The sequence below is a fragment of the Daphnia pulicaria genome, chromosome 4 (genome assembly GCF_021234035.1).
Source record: "Daphnia pulicaria isolate SC F1-1A chromosome 4, SC_F0-13Bv2, whole genome shotgun sequence".
Classification (NCBI taxonomy): Eukaryota; Metazoa; Arthropoda; class Branchiopoda; order Diplostraca; family Daphniidae; genus Daphnia; species Daphnia pulicaria.
Genome location: NC_060916.1, coordinates 21,913,195 through 21,933,968, shown reverse-complemented (window position 1 = coordinate 21,933,968; position 20,774 = coordinate 21,913,195). Strand labels below are relative to the sequence as shown.

Here is a 20,774-nt window from a genome sequence, read left to right as displayed (position 1 = left end):
CTGAAATTGCAACACTGCTCGGGTTGGATCTGAGACTTCTCATTGTCTGTATCGTTCGTCGGCGGAGCAGGTTGCAGATTTTTACAGGATTTTCGCGGTTTTTTTTCACGACTGTTAGGAACTGGACTGGATGGATCGTTCGGATATTTTGGGCAATTTCGAGTAAGTATTCCATTTTTCACGTTTTCAGTGTGGGTTTTATTTTTTAAGTTATTGTGTTCGTCTTCAAATGATAACAATAAGACGTCATACTTGTGAACCTCCATCCTTCGTCGTTGTCGACGTTGGCCAATTTGAAACAAGAAATAGGAGAGGAAAAAATTTTTGCGAATATGTCTTGGAGGTTTGAGATTGCTATTCCTTTTGCTACGTGAACGTCACGATTTTTAGCTGTCGACTGCTGCTTCATCCGCGGGGCTGTTACGTATAATAAAGATCAGATTATTTCCACCCGCCTGAAGCCATATATTAATACATGTCTAAGCTTGCGAATACATAGAAACACGCGTTTACGGCCCGATACTCCGTGAGTTTAGTGGGTTGTATAAGCAGGAGAAAACAGAAATAGAAATACAGTTACACGAGGGCCGCATCTGATGAGGGGGTGGTGATGTAATTTTACTCAGCGTTTGGTGGGGGGATTCCGTCGTGCTGGCTGAGCTGAGTTATTAGCTACGCCGTGATGTTTGGCGGCTAGGTGGGGTTGTGTTTTCCCCTCCTGGTTTCTAATTGGAATTACATCACGCTCGGATTGCCTCGTCTCCCAGCCCCAACCACGTCCTCTTCTGTTATGTTCCATATGGTTAGACGATTGCCCAAGACGACAACGGCTGTACAATACACGCAACAGTGTATGCAAGGTGTATCACAGTCGTAATAGGAAGCGTATTCCTTACTAAATAAAGTCCCATTTTCTTGTATATCTTTTAAGTTTGTTCCTAAGTTATATCTTAAATTGCATTTCTAACTTGTTGTTTTCTGATCCAGACTGATTGGAATGATAAGCGATTAAACGTCACTTATTGACACACGCTGGCATCATGTCACCATGGGGGGGTTATCAACAAAAGACAATTAGATCTATTCGACTCCGGTCTATCCGTATTTATAAGTCGGCAGCAACAAATGATGTGTTAGACCCCGAGTTATATAGCTCAGCCCCGATTACTTTACAGATCTATCTACTTCCTTTAATGTTCAATCATCCTGGTGGAATGATGCAATATAACGTGAGCAACGTATGCCCTCAGTTGAACACAGCGCAGACAAAGTCGAATCTATTGCCAGCCGGACGATCCTGACTGATTCCCGCCAACGATTCCGCATTCGTATCATGTATTCCTCCTGCCTCCTTACTCGCTCCTTGATGATGTTGTTATTGTTGTAAGACTTGCCCTTTCTCTCTGTATACAAGACAAAGGGAGGGGACGGACAACTAGATCAATAGGATGACACATGTATGTATACTAGAAAGCTATCCATTCAATAACATATTGCATCATCATTTTCATCCTGCAGGACATCCGGCATCGGCTCGTCGTCGCCGGAGGAATTCTTTTTTACGTGACTCTACCATAGTCCTGCCATTCCTAGTAACTATATTCTTTCGTTTTTTTAAATGGTTTTTCTTGGTGATCCTTTTTGCGAAGGCAGATTTTTGTATCCGGGTGTTGTTTTTTCACGGCCCTCCCTCGTAATGATCTCTTCATTGACTTCAAATTCTTTCGAAAATGTTACGTAACCAAGACGACGCCATTTGTTCTCAGCTATTTTTCAAAATTTTGGGAATGCCTAATGTAAACTAAGGTCAGGGTAATTCTCGATTCTCCGAGGAATTTCACCCAAATCCGTTGAAACGTTATGGAAAACTTTTGATCTTTGGTACTAATGACCTTTCGTTGGGTTGCCACAGTCGTTACATGGTACATATAAGACAAGGTTAATCAAATAGGAAATTGAGGAACAAACGGAAGATTTGCTGTCAATGGCACGTTAGGGGCGTTGACGAGAATTCCTAGAAATTGCGCCGAGGCATCTATATAGAAGTAGGCTGCATAAGCTCTATTGGGAACATTTCGGTACGATTCCAGCCCATTCGCTCGTGAAATGTGTATTGCGTTCCCATCCAAAGGCAAATAGAAGTTGATCAGATAATAAACAGGGCAATGAGTCTAACCTTTCAAGAGACTAACGTGTTTCATCTGGCGATAGGGGAAAGTTGACTTTGAAATCCGTCAGACGCAGATTGTAGCAGCAAACTAACTTGCCATCAAACCAAATTGGTGGTTAGTTCAATATCGCTTCTCTGAAATGGTTATGGCATCATTTCCCCGTCTTTCAGTGCGTCTGAAAGATGATAATTGCCTTTTATACATGTAAGTACACTTTAGACGCCTACCGCCTTCATCAAGCAATTACTAGGATCTAATTTGAGTTGCCCACGATTGGTCCTGCACGGCCAGCCAGCGGCCAACGCCGATTAATTTCCTGGAAGACTTGATGAAGATTCGAGAGCTCGTGGGCTTTTGCAGGCTTTAAAATTATGAACATATGGGGCTCTCTCTCTCGTCCCTATCCTCTTTTAATAAGTGATCCTGACTGTGTCGTTCAAACAGCACCGGCTGCTTCCATCAAATTTCGCCAAAAGGAACTGGCGGGAGTAGAAACAGGAAAAGTAAAAAAAAAGAAAAAAGAAGCAGATCCTTCCCATCCAAAAAGAATGTTTTTGTTAAGTTCGTTTATATGTAGGATTTGACTGCCGTGGGAGGTTGGAACATGGATGTGTGGGAGTTGGCGTATAGAGATCGATCGAAAGACCTGCGGCCATAAACTTACGGCCGTGAAAGGCTGATGAACCTGCATCACGGTGAAATGGTCGATTTGTTTGTCCTCGGCTGCCTTGACGACCAGCCAACGACGCAACTTGAGTGTGGGCCGCTGACAGTGGCTGAAGATTTCCCTGTGATCCCGTTAACTTCAGATGAGTCTCAAACTACTAGCAGATATAACTGCGTGATTCTCAAGTGACGCATTTCAAGCGTTTCCGGCACGAATCGTTTGAAGACGAGTCGAGAGTTTTGGCGAATTGCATTTCCATTCAACTCGAAACGACGAATATTAAACATGGCCGGCCGATTTAGTGGTTTACACATCAGTTTGCCAGGACTGGGCACGATCCTATTGCGTCCGTCAGCAACAACAACAAGAACAACAATAACATCCAATCTGCCACCAATCAATCAAGTAAGTCTGCGAAATCACAACATTTTTCACGGGAATTTTGCTTTTCATCACGGATGGCTTGACACTATTGAGGTCTCCGCGTTGCTCATGTTATTGCGTGACGTTGCCAATGACAATTTGGGCTCGGCACGAAATTGCGTGATGTTGTTCAAGTTCTTATCGAGGCCGGAAAAAAAAGAACATTTATCTGTCCAATAATCTTTGATGCTAAGATTCTATTTTTATTATTATTATAAAAACAAGCACAAAAGTCATCCATGGATGTTGAATGGATGATGGATGTGGGGCTCCGCCTTTTGTGCCCGTCTTTGTCGAGCTTTCAGCTCATTGCTCGTCAAAACCCTAGCCGATATATATATATAACTATAAATAATAGATGTGTGTTCATTTCTTTCGGCTCTTCTTTTCGTTTGTATTTGTACAATTTCCCATGGGCACCATATCGGTCTATTATTATATCCCGAATATCTATCACAATACTAATAATAATACTGCAGTATTTATACATGTATTACTTGCACGGGATATCTTTTTCGCTTGTCTACAAAACGTCGAATTGGATCCTCTTGTTTCTTTTCCGGCCATTTCCATGGGATATTGTTTTGTGCCGCGTTGGTTACAGCCGGATCAGTCACTGACAGAGAGTCGGCACCCGGCGAAAGGAATGAGGGGGGTGCCGATTCCCAACCAACAACACTGCAATAATGTGAACGATGTGGATTAACTCGAATCTTGACTCTGAAGGATGGGCTGCTGGCAGGGGCGGACGTCAACGGCCAGCAATCCAAGCGGATCGGACCGACCACCGCCCATAGTATCAGCAGCAGCAGCATTGGTGCCGGTATATCCGATTCCAATGACTCGTCCATCAATCCCCCGACGACGACGACGACGACTTTACTGCACCATCAGCCATTCGACAGCAGCGACGAGATGGCGCTGACTGTCGTCAAGCCGTCGTATCCCAGCATCGAAATGAACATGGAGGATTACGTGTAAGTTCATCTACTAGACTTTATTGCCGTGTAACGGGGAGACAAAGTTGTCGTCTTAATATTCAAGTACTCTGTCGAACAGTGCTGATTGGGCAAATTTATTGAAAAATGTTTTAAAAAGTTGTTTTGTCGTTGGATCCCGGCAATATGATGGGCTTTTAATGCATCACTGCGACTGGAATTCAACTAATTGGTTATTAAAAGGCAAAGCGCAAGCCACTGGAGATAAGGAGCGTTTGTGGTGTCTGCCGAGCACGTGTATGACAATAAAGGGCTTGATAATATTTCAATAATACGTAGTTGTGTCGTGTACACCCAGCAGCACTTTCCACTGTTTGAATAATAAGTCGTTCAAAAGTTTGGCTCGCTGTTTGTTTAATGAATTAATTAATCCTGATGCTTCTCTCCACAGGTCTGAAACCCAGCGGAGCAATCAGGTGGGCGATTACTCGCAATTGCGGACCTTCTTCTTGACCTGTTTCCACTCGTACGCCTCCATTTGCGCCACCTTTAAGGTAATAATCAATTGAAAAAAAAAAACTATCATTTGATCCCACAAGTAAAATATTATTTAACGGCAGCCCATAGTGATTCTTGTGCTTGTATCACGAAGCAACTCTACGCTCTACGGTCTCTTCTCCAATAATAATCTCAGATTACGGGAGAGAGAGACCTCTGTTATTGGAGATTTGTGATGACGTCAATAGACAAGCTGACAGACACATAGATTCGGAGTGCATCTCTAGTGAAGAAAAAAGTTTTCCGTTCGTGATTGAGTTGCGGTTTTGTATCTAAACGCTCTCGCGAAACAGTAGGAGAAAAAAAAGAAAATTGTTGAGTCACTTCCTGGCGGGTTGTTGCTGATGCTGGAAGCCACCGGATGAAATGTGACGCATTTGGCACTTATAATGCACAGCACAACAGACACAAAAGAATTAAAAAAAAAGAGCGACGTTTGTAGTTGGTTGTGTGCTGCACGACATCAAAAGCCGCAGAAATTCAAAAAGGCAATTTCATTTTTCCTTTCCCTTGTTATGTTAAGAAAAAACTTTTCCGTTCGATTCGCAGTCGTGACGTCAATGGGGAACAGGATCACTCCCTTTTCTTTTGCCGCTACCACTTTTCTCCGTTTGCCTTTTCCCCCCCGTTTGTCGCTTACCAATCGGACGTTTGGGCGTTATAATAGCGATAGATTAGTTAACTGTAGCAAATGATTATAGAGCGGCTACCGATATTTCGCACACAATAGTAAAAGGGGAATTAACATCGGGATAATAAATAGAGTTGCTGAGAATGGTTGGAGAGCCGGCTCGACTTGTATGTTTAGTTTCTACGCAATAGATGATGAGTGTGGATATATAGAACCAGCGGTGTGTATTTCTAGGAAATTTCGAGAGCGGGCGAAATGGCTTCCATCCAATACCCTTGATCCCATTTTGAGCTATTTCAATTGTGATTCAATTGTTTTTCGGTTTTTATTGTCCGCGCGCGGCGTATTCACACGCCGCCGTCTGCTAGCGTCACCAGCACATACATCATGTTTTAATCATCTCTCCTTTTGTTTGTTTGCGTCTTTTGTCTATTCCCTCCGTCGACCGCTTTTCTGTTTTTTGGGAGGCGCAACGGTTTGTCGCCTTGGTCGCCGGGTCTAACTTATTGTCCGAAATAATACGGGACCGTATGACGCGTTCGGTCGGTTCTCCCTCCAACTATAGCGCTTTCCCGACAATGGCGGCGACAACGAGCACGACCCCGAATTGCGGATGGACTTTCTCAACTGCGTCTACGACTCGCTCTCCACCATGGTAAGAACTATATAGAATCTTGAATTATATTGTACTTGGGATAGGGTGTGACGTCATTTCGGTGGCATTGTACTCTGGACCACCACAATCATCCACATGGATAATTCATTGGCTATCGCGTGCGGCTGCTGCTGCTGCTACTGCGAGGAGCCACGAGCTCTGTCCGTAATTTAATTTGTTGTGATTATTAATTCATTGGCAGCCCGGCGCAGTTCACAAGACGGCCTTGAGGTCCATCGTCCACGCCCTGTTGGAGGAAGGCAGAAAGTACCTAAATTTGGATTACTAATCTTAATCAATTCGACCAGCAGCTGAAACATGATTTAATAATAATATTATTATTGCAGGTTGTATTCAAAGGACGACGTCCGGGCTCTTTTCGTTTTGCTCCAGTGTCCGTTGTTTAGCAGCCCGTCGACTTACTCGGTTTACTCACACCTGCTGCGCCAAATCCTCGGCCTCAGCAACAGCGATCACCACCTCTTTGTCTACTGGCTCAAAACGTATTTCACTCATCAGAGCTAAACATAATTTTTAACAAATGCGTCAATTCAATCACTGCTGAAGGTTGGAGGCCAATCGATTCCGGAACATTGTACGCCATTTGCTACAGTTTATCAGCATCCGCCAGTTTCCGGCTGGGGAGAGAGGTCTTCCGGCTCCTACCCGATCCCGTTGGTGGATCCCCACAGGCGTCCGGATTTTGGCCTTGCTAAGTATTACGATTTCGTATTCTTTCCCTTACATAATGCAATATGGCAGTAAGTAGGACACGCACACAAACCAAAAAGAAACCACCAGAGGAACAAGGGATGTGTGTGAGATAGTCAGGGAAGGACGTATAAACTGTCAACGTCAAGTCAGCGCCAGCCCACATAACTCTTTTGTTGTTGTTGCGCTGCAAACAGTCGTCCATCATCTGCCCCATCCACTTAAACGCTGTTTTAACTAGTAGATCCCGCGCAAATACCCAGAGACTCTATATGGTATAAATATTAGAGGTTTTTTTTCCCCCGTCCGTTTCTTTTTCTTTCACACTATATCATCACGTCAGTCAGTGCTATCTTATACAACCCGTTATATGGAACCCCATTTTCCAGCTGAAGAAGTTTTGGGACTCGATCGGTTCCCTCCTCCACACTCTCTTTTGACATGACGCTCTTTCTTGTCAATGTTGTATGAAAAGCCTCTTCTAGCTCGATCCTTCCTTCTCGGATGGCGAAATGGAAAGAAGAAGAAGAACCCGGTCCGATTTTCTTTTCTTATTCATGTCCTCGTGTCTAGCCATTTCTCTTTTGTTTGCTTCTCCTCGTTTCGTTCAGAATTCCTATAAATGCCGCGCGCGTTTCATTCCGTTTGTATATGGTGGCTGCGCTTTCCCGACGCCTTTTCCCTTATGATTTCCTCTCCCCTCTCTTCTAGTATGTACGCACTTGTCTATCCGCATGCACCATCCATCCATCCATCCGACCATAGGCTCCGCTTCCTACTTCCCCTATCCGGCCACCCTTTATTTTTCTTTTTTTTACTCCGCTGTTTGCCGGAGCTGCTGATGCTGAATAATCGATGCGCAGCTGCTGCTGCTACGCTGCCACCAAGACGGGCGGATCTGCAGCTCCAGCCTCTTATTACATGCACAGCACAGCCCGGCAGCAGTCAAGTCATTCCTCAATGTCCCGCTATTCATCCCCGTTCGATAGACATAGTCAAGGGCAATGGATAAACGATCATCGATGATTGGCGAGGCGTTCACTTTTCCTCGGCACGTTGAATGAACAAATCAGTCAAACATCGACTAGAAATGAAGCCGGGCTGATGAAATTGGAAAATTACAAAAAATAGACCAAACTGATTTCGATTGATGACTGACTGAATCTATTAGATGCCAGCAATAACAACACGAGCGGATCGGGGCCCTTGGTATCCTACACGGAATTTTACAACAGTACGCTGGACCACATTGACCTGATGAAAGAGTACCTGACATGGCAAAGTCCCGATCGGCCTGGACAGTTCTCATATTGTCAGTATCCGTTCATCCTGAGCATCGCCGCTAAACGTTTCATCCTCACCAAAGTACATATTGGAATTTGTGAATCATACCAAACATTCCGCACGTGTAACATGTCTTTCAATTTTGCGCAAAGGATTCAGAGCAGCAGATGATCCTGACGGCCAGACGTTCTCTCGTTTCGAAAATGTCACGTAATCAGCCACCGAGGTTGGAACTCTTCTTCCTCAACATTCACGTCCGTCGCTCCCACCTTGTCCTCGACTCGCTCAACGAGGTATGTCTTGAAACAAAGAGAACTGCGTCCATATAAATAGGTGATGTATCTTTCCATGTTTATCTTCCATGTTGGCTGTTGACTAGAATAACTCAATAAGTGTATAGATATCAGCAGATGTTTGATGCCGGAAGGGGGGAGTACTTGATCACCAATTATCCCAGCCAGTCAGGCGATATTGAATAAGATCATTCATCAACCACGCCTATACGTATTGGTGATTACAAGTTAGAAATTAGCCAATCAATTCAATTATGCAAACGCCCGTTTTGGCATCTCATTTTCACGATCCCTTTTGCCTAAATAATATTCTATAGGACGCAAATATCATAGCCAAAACAGCAGGGATCGATAGTCTTTTTACTGCATCGTCGTGCATTTCTATGTGTATAGGGCCTGTGTACAGCCTATCCACACACACACACACGCAGATATTATGTGCAATGCTGCTGCTGCTGCAGTGTATACAACACAACAAGAAAATAATCCAGTAGCCCATCAATGGGACAGGATGATGAATCGCGGGATAAATTATAGTCTTCGGGGGTCTGCTCATTCCGGTGCCTCGTAGGCTGACTCAAGGTCCTTTTGTGTGTGTATCGGTAGCTTCGAATGTATATATACTATCACAAGGCTACCAGCAGCTGCAGCTCAGGGAGAATCCCGTGTATAGCACACAGCAGACATCTATTACAGTCCTGAAATGGTAGTGAGCATTATGGCCGGCAAGCTAAAGACACCGCCGCTGATGCAGAATGCCCTATGTGCTAGAGTGAAAGCTGATCAAAGAGTCGACCGTCAATTCCGAATTCCCGCTTTTTTCCCCTTTTCATATTGCTGACGATCGAGCATGAGTGACACATCCGTTTGTAGGTGGCTGAATAAAGGCAGAATAGCGGTCAGATTTCTATGTGCGTGTGGGCGGCGAATACGTGCGCCTGTAGCTAAAGTAAATAGTTTCCCATCGATGCAGTAACTTGACTTTTGTTGCTTTGCCCCCATTGAATGCCCATTTCAGATATCGATCAAACAGCGGGATTTAAAGAAGAAGCTGCGCGTGTCCTTCGTCGGCGAACCTGGATTGGTATTATATGCACACCAGACCGCAAAGTTTGACTACCTATATAGAATTCATATCAAATAATAAAAGAGGCTATAATATCTTGTTGCCAGCCTTTGCCTTATAAGTTGCACTTTTTCAGCTGGAAGTAATTTGAACTATTGAATTTCTCGACTCTTCTTAGGATATGGGTGGGCTGACGAAGGAGTGGTTCCAACTTCTTATCCGGGAAATCTTTCAGGTGAATATATAACAAATTGCTTCTATATAGCCTATGATTAATTCAAAAAGTTCGTATATTTGATTACGAGGCCAGGTTGTTCAGGGGAACAAATTGACGTAGCTGTTGCCAGTACTTCTGCACTGGGGCGTCATTATATTGGGTGTTGGGTTGGGTGTGATGTGCGAGCGCTCAATTGTTTCTGGGAAACTTCTTTTCGACACATGCACTATCACGTTAGGGAGGGAACGATGTGCACTCCCCATCAACTTGCAGCGAGTCAAAACAAAATAATAGTAGTATAGGTTACTATGGTTCCTGGGAACGCATCTTGAGCATCGTCACGTAACGTGGTAGAACGTCATTCATTAAATTTTCTGCATAAATGAGAATCAAAGGGTCCGCCCTCGACGGGAAACTTTTCATTTCAACTATTCAGAGAGAGATAAAAAAGAGCAGAGTTCAGTGTTGCCAACAAACAAGAACACCCACACTAAAAAGTTGAACGCAGTTTTCCCCCAAAAAGGAAAGTGGGTAGAAGGGGTTGCATGACAGCAAAAGTTTCGAAACGTATATAAAGCAAAGCGCGTTATTATTTTTGATTTGAGAAATAAGAGTAAATATGATATAAATATTTTGTTTTTTTGTGTTGGGACGGCTTTTGCTGGCGGGGGGGGGGGGGGGGGGAGTTTGCTGGTACTGTACATATATCGCTCTTCAATGAACTTTATATGCATATTATACGTTTAGATACGTGTATGGCCCAATCTTTTATTTGCTCCTTGCATACATATAAAAAAGAAAATAACCCAACGCCCCGAGTCCTTTCCGGCGTTGAGAGTTTTCAATCAACCAAAGTTGTCAAGCTTCGCCTGACTCTACCAGGGTCGTACATGTATGCATTGACAACTTTAGATGCTAAAAATAATGCACATGAAACAGCAGTGTATCGGGCGTACAGCGATCTTGTCGTTAAACGTTGATGGGAATCAAAACGAGAAAAGTTGTGTAGCGATCGTCAAAACTTATTTCAATATCTGAGTAGCATTTTTGTCGATAAAAATATTTCACCTTATTCTTTTGGCTTTTTTTTTTTTTTTAAATATTGCAGCCTGACTACGGCATGTTCATCTACTATCCGAACGCTCGCTGTTATTGGTTCAGCACGTCGACGGAAACCAATCTAAAAGAGTACAATCTGTAAGTACCAATTTCTAGCTCTCTCTCTGTATACTACAGCTTCCATTATGATACGCTATTTGGGTGTGTGCCTTTCTTCCCTCGCCTTATCACATTACCGCGAAATATATTCTCGCGCGTCTATTGATTTCATCAAATCTCACAGTGATCGAATCTAATTTTCCTTTTTTACATGAACCAATTTCAAATTTATTCCGACGTCTCGGGGACTTTTGGCGTGACCGAACAAACCGCTCGAAAATATTGATGTGTCTGTGCAGCATAGGAGTTCTCATGGGACTGGCTGTCTACAACAGGTCAGTGAGTCAGACAGTGAAATACTTCAATAGAATTATTTATTGCCGCTTGAGTGTCTTTAGAGTGTATACATCCTGAAAACGTAGACTCATTTCGAATTAATTTTCTTTTGATAGTGCGGTCGGATAGAGCCGAGCTATGAACAATAATGCCCGCTAATCCATATAGGTTCCGCCAGTCAGGCTATTTATTAATGGATCTTCTCATAAAATTAAAGTAGTTCATTACAATAGAATAAAGGAATCGGCAAATATTCACGTCAGTTGAGATTCCCCTTTTGGCTTGGCCTTTTTATATTCTTCGTCGTTTTTCTGCAGTCACCATGTCCTTTTATTGGATTCGTTTTTCTTTCCGGTTGGATGTGTTGGGAGTTTCCCTGGAAGAGTATTTTTCTTTTCCCTTGTCATGTTGCATCTCCCACCCACCTCGTCGTTATTTTTTGTTTTATTTCTTGGTGTGCACACATGTCGATTCGCCTTTTGTTACACAGGCTCAATTCTTTCGCCATTTCCTTTTTCTCTGTGTCCGTCCGTTCGTCCAGCAGCTGCCCCATTCCATTTTGCTTATATGCATCCTGCTATTCCTTTTTCTACAACGCCCGGCTGGGTCCGCTCCCGCACAGTTCCTCTCTTGTTGTGTATGCAGACGATCGTAGGGAACATCACCAAAGACACGCAACCTATAGTATAAAAAAAGATGCATAATATGATGCTAGTTTCTATGGGTATAGAGCCCGGCACGTAATACCATAAGACACTATTACCGGGTGTGTCGGTCAAATGATCGTAACCGCCGTGTGCGTGAAACCATTTAAAAACAAAAAACACACATACGATATCATTTTTCACGTTTTGTGTCGACGTGTTGTATTATTATTAGTATCATCTTGGATCTACATTTTCCGTCCATTTGCTACCGGAAACTTCTTTCACCACCGGTGGTTCCGGCCAACAACAGCGCCCGGGTGGGTGTCGTGAGGAACTTTAATTTGGACGACTTGGCTCAGTTCATGCCCGTACGTATATATGACGCAATAAGTCTAGCCTGTTTGCATAATAATAGTTTTGAAACTTATTCCTCGCCATCACTGCCCACGGAATGGAGCGATCCCCGAGTGTAAGCCGTCAATAAGTCAAAGTACGTGCCAGACGGCGGATGCTTCCGTCTTTTTGAAAGGGTCAAATCCATCATCACTCCCATTTAGCAACGGCACACATGGGCTTATATATCTCATTAGAATAGGTACGGCAAAAGTTGCATCATTGCGCATCGCACTTGCAAATACCAGACGCAATTGGCTCATGCAACTTCCCCATCTCTCTGGCTGTGTGCTGTGGCAAACTTCAATTTCTGGCTGTCTCGTACTTCCGTCTCCCAAGTGAAACATATATATAGCGGGGCGAATGTTGTTAGTGGCTTCTCTATATATACGGCACGTCTTATACAAAGCTCCTTAGCATTTGACACTCTCTATGTGCGCATAAATAGATCCCCCCACCATACAATTATTCGTGAAGGTGGCCTGCTGCGTAGGCGTGTGTAGATATGAGCTGTTTGGCTGATGGCAACAGAGCCGCACCGGCCTTAATTGTTTGCTCTTTGCGAGATAATAAGAGAATCCGGCAGGCGTATACATTTTCTTATATTTTCCATGCATAATTTTCCTCTCTCTCTATACAAAATCAACATGGCGAAGGAAGTAGTTTTCGGTCTGAAAGAGTTGCTCGCCTACGAGGGCAACGTCGAAGAAGATATGGCACTAACTTTCCAGGTATTATCCAATTATTTCACTGAAATTTTATATTTTAAAAATAAAGGTGGATTGTTCCATTTCCTTTGTGAATGGTTTTAGGTGTCTTTTGGGGAATACAACGAAGTGGTAACAGTGCCTTTAATGGAAAACGCCCACCGGGTGCCCGTGACTAACGCCAACCGTAACGAGTTTGTCCGTCTTTACCTCGACTGGATTCTCAACAAAGGCATTTACGAAAAGTTCCGCGCTTTCTACCTGGGATTCCACTCCGTCTGCGCCTCTAATGCTCTTATCGTAACGAGTCGATTTTTTCTTTTATTATTCAATTACATCACGATTCCACGTCTTCTATAAGACTATTTATAGATTTATTTTATGTATATCTATATCTTGGGGGCCAGATGCTCCGGCCGGAAGAGGTGGAAATTCTCGTCTGCGGTTCTCCAAAACTGGACTTGCGGGAGTTGCAGAAGAACACGGAATACGACGGCTACAAATCGGGTGATCGCGTCATCAAGTATGATTTTCCCAGTATAACTTTATAGTACATCTATTGCATTACGTACTAGTTGCAGACCTTGTGTGAGCAACTATGCATGAGATAACAACAACAATAACAATAATAAGCTGTTTATTCGTCTGTGCACAGCAACGTCCTCTGTGCCTGCGCTTGTTAAGCTGTTGGGTTAGACGATAAGATGTCCAAGAAAAATGGGTTGAGGGGGAATCAGAGAAATCGGTCCTTGTGTGTACGACAACAGCATGACTTCATAACATATGGGCGGAGATTTACAATGCAGAAACAGCAGCACTCAAATATTCCGGTGACTTTTGAGACGAAAAGAGTCACGTACACCCGACGCCCATGACCCCCAATAAAAAAGAGTGACAACAGTTCTGCTGCAAACATCATTCTAAGGCAAACATTGTACACAACATTACGTAAATAATTTTTGTCCTTGTACGACCCTGCATGAATAATAATAATTAATCTGCATAAAATCTTACTGCACCAAGCCTCCTTTGCTGTACTTTATTGTTCAAAGCATTCCTTTAAGTAATTTGTACCAGAACACATCAAGTCATCCCCCGAGTAAAAGTCCAGCTGAAGCACAATTTCACTACCAAGATGCAATAGTACTTATAAGGACTCTTTTTTATTTTTTATTTTTAATTCTTATGTACACATGAAATGTTACTTTGAAAAAAAAACAAATGAAAAAAAAAAACTCTTTCGAACAACTTGACGTCTTGGGTGTACCACCACGGCCGACCGACTAATTAGGGACTTTTGGGACGTGCTCTTTGAATTGTCGCCGGAGATGCAGAAGAGATTTTTGCGCTTCGTTACCGGGACCGACCGAGTTCCAGTGGGCGGAATGGCCGAAATGGTACGACACAGCATCCTATATATATTCTTTCCATCATTATATTACCTTATCCATTGTATATTACCGCCGGAGATTTTGTTACGAATCTTCATAAATAATAGCGAAAGTGCCTTTCTTTTTCCTCCTTGTAGTAGTTGTTTTAAGTTTGTAATACTATGCCAATTGTCACTGCGCATTTGTTATTTTTGGCTCCTGCTGCTGTGCGTGTCTCTTTGTAGAGTTTCAAGATCACTCGACTTCGGGATCGACCCGTATTTCTACCAGAAGCTCACACTTGTTTTAACCAACTCGTTCTACCTGATTACCCGGACAGGGAGACGCTCCAGCAGAAACTGTTCATCGCGCTATCGAATGCCGAAGGATTCGGATTGGAATAGGAAATTATCAAACGCATATTGCTGGGAAACAAGGATCGACAGCCAAACGATATCTCTTGGATGATTTTAAATATATTGCACAACGTCTAGATATTATACAGCACGTGCCGTCTGGTGGCGTAACTTTGACGTGGAATAATATTGAACTCGTTCTCAATGTGACAGATATATTTATCGATACTGTAGACCGCTGTAGACCTCGTTTCCTGTTTTTCTTATTACAGATTTATGCTGCGCCGCTGCATATCCTATGATATCGATCGCAATAAGACAGAAAACAAGCCAAAGCACAATATCAACATTTCAGATGAAATACCTGCATGCTTATAGCCTTTTAAATGAAGTTACGTTCAAATTGAATAATGTATACTTGTATACTATATTTGGTGGCACTGCCAAATTGAATTCGCCCATAGTCAATCACAGCAGAAGCTTTAGTAGTACCGGCGTATACTTAACACCACGACAAAGAATTATTCGCGTGCAGTATACATCTACGGTATAGCGCAGCATTCAATATGGATAGACATGACACCCCGAGGCTAGTTGTTGGCGCTAATGTCATCAACTCACCGAAATTCGACTAGATATATACGAGAGTTGTGTTGTTTGAACTCGACACGACTTGGTTAGATAATATGCAGCTCGTGCAGGATATAAGAATACCGCGAAAGAACAAAAATTGCACGCGGACTGGCGCGCGCGCGCGTTTCTTTACTCTTTTATTTCATTGTCCCGCATAAGCCCTCGGGAGTTTTCAATGAATAGTTTCTGCGGCGTTTTTGGTGGTGGTGGTGGCCCTGCGATAGACAGATAGAGCCGACGCTCCGTGCCGACAACAGTCTGCTGGTGGTAGCCTATTACGTCTTCCGTCGTGCCCATAGCAGACGCGCGCTCCCTAAATGACTTTTCCCGAGCTGTATACGTATCGTGCCGAGCTGTGTGCTGCTGTGCTGAGCTAAAAGCGCCAGCTCGCCTTGTCTGTCTTGATTGAGACCAAGGGAATTGCGGGGAGAAGAGAAAAGAGAATGCTAGAGACTATATGATGTTGCCACATCCTTCCTTCCCGCAGCTGCACAGAAGCTGCACGATACGCTCGTCTATATGGCAGGAGGGGGGGAACCTTTTCTTCCATTGTGGCAGTGGATGAGAAGCCCAGTTCTCCATATCTCTTTTAGTTCTCTCTTTTATCTCTTGTTTCTTTAGATATTAATGTCTATATATAAGCCGATCTGGTTCGTCAACGGCACCCACACATCTCCCCTATCATCATCGGGCTGCTGGCTGCTGCCATTACTTGGTCAGTCTATAAGCTCAACAATAAGAATTATTCAGTAGTTCACAGACAGAATGAGCGAGACGCGCATAAATGTTTAGATAAAATCGTCGCCAGATGAGACTCTCTCGTCTCGATGAAGCTGAATTGATCGCCACTCGGGCGATTGATGCGCGTTTCTCTGACGTAAATTATAGAATCGTCGCGCATCAAAATGAGCAACAACTGCTGCCGAGGAAATAAAAAAGCGACGAAGGAAAGGACCAATCGTGCAATCGGTGCAGAATTAATTTGGACATCAGACGAAGTCTAAATAAGATATGTGTTACGACAGGAATGGATCAGCGGCGGCGGAAGCTGAAAACCTTGGCGCACACAGCTGCTGAGTCTTCAATATTATTTCATAATTGCTGACTCGACTAGAGATCCATCCACACAAATATTTTCTTTTGTGCCGTTATCTTTTTGTTCCCGAGCTCAAAATGTTAGAAGGATTGCGTCCATGTCGAATCGTGACAAGCCTATGTGAGTGCGCTCTTTCATCAATGTTGTTCACTTTTTTAAATCTCCCGCTCGTTTTTATTTCTTTAAAAAAGGGCGGAAACTGAGGGAGGGAGCAGTGGCCAATGAATCGGTGATGAAAGGGAACGTTAGGTTGATCAAAGAGACTTTTGGCCAAAAACTGGCGTTCCTGGAAATAGCCTATACACACACACACACACATCTGTGCCAGTATGACGAAAATCGTAGATATATCCCGAGCGGGGATTATGTAACTCAAATTCACATTCTGCGGTCGGGCCCACAAAAGACACAACGATATGGTAAACTTGACGCTGAATCAGACAGTATAGTGAAAACGAATGCCAACTCTTTTTCTTTTATATGTACACAGCATGTATAAAAAATGTAACCGTGGATAGTTCTGCGTATTCCGTTCATTGAGAGTATCTAGTTCGGTCCTGGCTTACGTCATAGCGTCGAGAGCCGAATGCACAGTCCGAACAAATCGTCCTGGGACCGTCCGAGCCATCCGTGGCTGGTTCTTGTCATGTGCAAAAATTGGTGAAACCGCTGATTATTCCCGGGACGCTATACTGGTGCAGTCGCTTGGTGATATTATTTCCTTCCACTAGCTAGACAGCGCCCTGCATTCGAACGTCATCAGCAGGGGGGGATGTAATAGCTCCCATCTCAGTCATACGCAATAATTCAAGTCAGAAACGGGAGGAATAGATTGAGACGGACCCAAAAGTACATCAGCTTCTCCTGTCTGGTTCCATCTCGGAACCGAGTTTAATGGAGCGCGCTGCTCCCGTTTATACAGTCGATGTTTCTTTTTGATTCGCCGCTGGAATTATCTGCAGCAGCAGCATCAAAAGTAACTCTGCGCGACGACTCGTTTTCCCTTTTTACCTTTTTTATTTTTTTCCACCCAACAAATCGACCAACACTTTCGGTAGTGGTGGTAATCCAATTGAACGGCAGAAAGACAGCGAAAAACGGGAAGAAGAGGAGCGTTCAAGAGAGAGAGAAAAAGAGTGGTATAAAAGAGTATAAGGTCTTTTACGTGAGCGCCCAATCAGAATACAGAGTGACTGAGCGCGTATAGAGTGTTACTGTTTGATGGCAGAAAATGTCACGATAGCGTTTTCAGGGAGATTAAATCTTACTTACCCTCCCGCGTTCACTCTAAACCGGAAAAGTAAAAGTAAAAGAAACAAACGCTGCACTGCAACGGTTTGCAAGTTAAGTTGTACTATACTATACAGTAGTGCGCCACTTTATATTTACGACGGCATCAAGCTCGAAAGTTCACGGGTCTTTTTTATTCTTTTTCTTTCCTTATTTCCAACTTGGTGCATGTGCTGTCCTTTCGCATTATCGCTGTAAAAGGCTACTCCCATTTCACGATTAGCTTCAATGATTAGACGTCAAGCTCTCTTTCTTCTATCTCATTTGTTTTTCTTTTCCTTTTTTTAACTTTTTCGCTTTATCGTCGTCTTCTTCCGTCCCTGGGCTCTGCTCTGTTGCTCCGGGCTAATAAATAGACGGGTTTCTGGCTGGAGCTCTTGCACACGTAACGAATGTATATCAAAGAGAAAAAAGAACTTAAAATAAAAATAAAATAAAAAAGGGAAAGAGAGAAGCAGCTACGTGGTTAATCAGTCGCGTCACGAGAGCACGGATCGCTCGCTTTATTACAAGTGGTGGACGATCATCAAAAACCGGAGGATTTCTCGGGAAGCAAGCGAAAAAATCCATTTTGTTTTTAAGGGGTGGTGTTGAATATATAATATGAGCCACGACCATGTTGGGATTTATTTTTTTATTTCTTGTGATAGAACGAAGAAGAAAAAAAAAAGATCAAGAAAAATGGAAGGAAAGAAAAAAGAGAGACGTATAGCAACCCTTCGCTAGCAGCAGCAGCAGCCTGGACGTTTTTTTGGTTTTGTTGTTCCCGGGGTGGAGTGTGTTCGGGCAAGGATCTTTTTTTAACTATAGAGTCGCTCTCTCATCATCATCCCTTTCGTTTTTCTATATGATTCTTCTTCTCTTCGTGTTCTATCCTCAGTTGCTCCTGATGGGGATTATTCATTTCTTCTTTCGTTGCTCTTTGGCTTTCTTCTTCTCCATCCGTCGAATTTCCTTCTCCTTCTCGGACATCAACAATTTCCGGGCAAATAGTCCTGCATACGAATATCCACGGTGGATGGATCGGCAACGGAAGAAAAGAAAATGTCGAAATTAATGAATGCGTTCATTCCATACCATTACAGAATTAACAATAATACTAGCGCAGCCAACCCATCCGGCACCGCACTATACTGTACTATACATTCAAACTAATAGAATGGCATTGACGTCATAACGGCTTAATTGCGTTTTGATTATACAAGCGAAGGCGACGGTGAGACCTCCAGCAAGTAATAGCTGGCCACAACGTAATTAAACGGGCCGAAGCCAAATAGATGGATGGTTTATAGCGCATTCTCTATACGCTATTCTAAATGCTATCGTCTTATATTGCTAAGAGATGGAGTGGCGTTTTGTCACTCTTCTAAAGTCTCACGCTCTATGTCTCTAGTCCAAGACGGGCATTGTTTGGCTTAGACTGGACGTCCATGTCCGGCGGCCTGTATATCAGAGAATAAGTCTTGTCAAGATGTGGATTACCTAACAGGGCGACCGGAACCATCAGAGCCAGCAGGAAAATCAATTTGGACGAGAGGAAGAAACTCGATTGGGCACTGTCGAGAGCGGCTTTGGCCGCCGCTTCCTCAGCTGTGGTGGGATCCGACATATTGCGGCGAGCTGCTCCGACCAAGAAATGAGGCGGACAGATATATGAGAAAGAAGAAAATAAAAATAAATAACGAGTTAAACAAACAAAACATAAAACAAGGGTGTTAAACCAGATACCATCAAACAAACAAACAAAAAATATCCATCACTTTTTGTGTGTGTGTCCGGCAGTAAAACCAATGCACAACTCTGAAAAATAACGAATAAAAAAAATAGTATATGACCAGATCTCTTGTGCCTCTCGCTTGTTGCAGTGTGTGGCGCAGGCACGAAGCAAACTTGCTCTCACTATATAATATATTGATCGAGCGTCGCGTCAAAGTTGCAGCTCCTTGAGCAGCAGCCGAACGAGAGTGAACGAGAGAAAAAAGGCAATGCTGGTTTCAAAAAAGCTGGACACAATACGGTGAAGCAACACTTGTCGAGTTGGTTATCGTGGCAAAGAAATGGGGAAACCACATTCGATATACTATGCACACTATACAAACGAATACAATCAAAATGGAAAAAACGTACTGCGTGAGTTTGTGGGACGTGTCGATCTGCCGGGATAGCAAAATAAGACACTTGTTATTCTTTTCTCCTGTCGAGTGTTGTGTGTGGGGCCCGTCTCCTTCTCTCCTGGCACTGCGGCCGTCACACTGTGTAGAACCGCAACTGTGCTAACCTAAACCCGCCGATTCCAAACGCTGCCACACACTCGGCAGAGAGAGAGAGACAAACAACCAACAAGGGAGTGAACACAACAACAAAAATGTCTGCCCTGTTGAGATAAGACTAAGTTTTCTCGGCTTTCCTCCCGTGTCACCGTTTCTGCCCTTGTGTATAGTATACGTTATACCCTATCTCGGCACGAAAGCTTCACTGCCGCCAGCTAACAGCTGAAATGTACCGTTAGGACAGAACCTCTAGCTTCTCTCTCCCTGCTTCCAACCCACAAGAACTTGCTATATAACTATTTTCTTCTTCCCATTGCCTTTCTTTTCGGTTGTTCGCCCTTACTGGTTCTCCCTTCAGTTTATCAGAGAATAACTTGTTCTTATAAAACTTGATTTGTTTTCTCCCTCTCTCCGCTTGTTCGTCCCGGCGGCAGCTTATCGTCCGTTCCATTTCATCCCACCAACTCTCGTTCAAGTCCCGTGGCTCGGAAAAAATACTCGACCTATCACGAACGGCCACCTCACCAAACGCCACGTAGATGCCCCCTTATTTTTTCTGCTGCGATCTGGGGGCTCCACGTTTCAATAAACAGCTGCGGGGACTAACACACAATAATCAAGTGCAACAGGGCTAAGTAAACACAAAATACGACAGACCAAACTAGCCAATCAGAGCTTTGTAAATCAGCCACGTAATCCTTGTAGACTGCGACATTTCTTTAAAAGAAAAAAATTAATTCATCGGTTTAAGACGGGGCAAAGGCGTAATAATAATCGTATTTAATAATCTGGGCTTCCCTACGAGAACTTTTTTCTCTGTTTGTCGGCTAAATAATATTGAAAAGCTTCTACGATGCTGCAAAGCGAGTAAACTTTACGTAGTTGTACTAAGATTTTTAATTGC

At 43.5% G+C, this 20,774-nt stretch overlaps 1 protein-coding gene and 1 long non-coding RNA gene across 6 annotated transcripts; one reads left to right on the top strand and one right to left on the bottom strand.

Annotated features, from left to right (window-relative positions):
* Positions 1-58: 58 nt before the first annotated feature.
* LOC124336827 (probable E3 ubiquitin-protein ligase HECTD2) lies at positions 59-15,054 on the top strand. Of its 4 annotated transcripts, none has more exons than XM_046790640.1 (22): positions 59-162; positions 1,519-1,592; positions 2,616-2,674; positions 2,749-3,243; positions 3,988-4,238; positions 4,651-4,753; positions 5,954-6,043; positions 6,246-6,310; positions 6,391-6,546; positions 6,611-6,759; positions 7,926-8,119; positions 8,191-8,331; positions 9,350-9,415; positions 9,576-9,632; positions 10,723-10,811; positions 11,072-11,107; positions 11,988-12,123; positions 12,805-12,879; positions 12,961-13,155; positions 13,263-13,378; positions 14,147-14,252; positions 14,566-15,054. In XM_046790640.1, exons 4-22 carry the CDS (start codon positions 3,124-3,126, stop codon positions 14,881-14,883), a joined length of 2,463 nt encoding a protein of 820 aa, XP_046646596.1. In that variant the 5' UTR covers positions 59-162; positions 1,519-1,592; positions 2,616-2,674; positions 2,749-3,123; the 3' UTR covers positions 14,884-15,054. The 4 variants fall into 4 exon arrangements, with proteins under 4 accessions (XP_046646596.1, XP_046646599.1, XP_046646597.1 ...); XM_046790643.1 differs by having other exon boundaries at positions 14,471-14,714; XM_046790641.1 differs by lacking the exon at positions 2,616-2,674.
* Positions 11,274-20,389, bottom strand: LOC124336831. 2 transcript variants are annotated; one of them, XR_006917187.1, is made up of 4 exons: positions 19,728-20,389; positions 19,083-19,220; positions 17,583-18,595; positions 11,274-11,787 (listed from the first exon to the last, which is right to left on the bottom strand). It is a non-coding gene; the product is annotated as an uncharacterized LOC124336831 (long non-coding RNA). The 2 variants fall into 2 exon arrangements; XR_006917186.1 differs by lacking the exon at positions 11,274-11,787 and having other exon boundaries at positions 18,317-18,595; positions 19,724-20,146.
* Positions 20,390-20,774: the final 385 nt, after the last annotated feature.

Bases quoted from the DNA above. Each gene is read 5' to 3' on its own strand.
- LOC124336827 (XM_046790641.1), top strand. From the start codon at position 3,124: ATGGCCGGCCGATTTAGTGGTTTACACATCAGTTTGCCAGGACTGGGC. The intron at 6,044-6,245 runs GTAAGAACTATA...ATTCATTGGCAG, and splicing joins ACGACTCGCTCTCCACCATG to CCCGGCGCAGTTCACAAGAC. The intron at 12,124-12,804 runs GTACGTATATAT...AACATGGCGAAG, and splicing joins ACTTGGCTCAGTTCATGCCC to GAAGTAGTTTTCGGTCTGAA.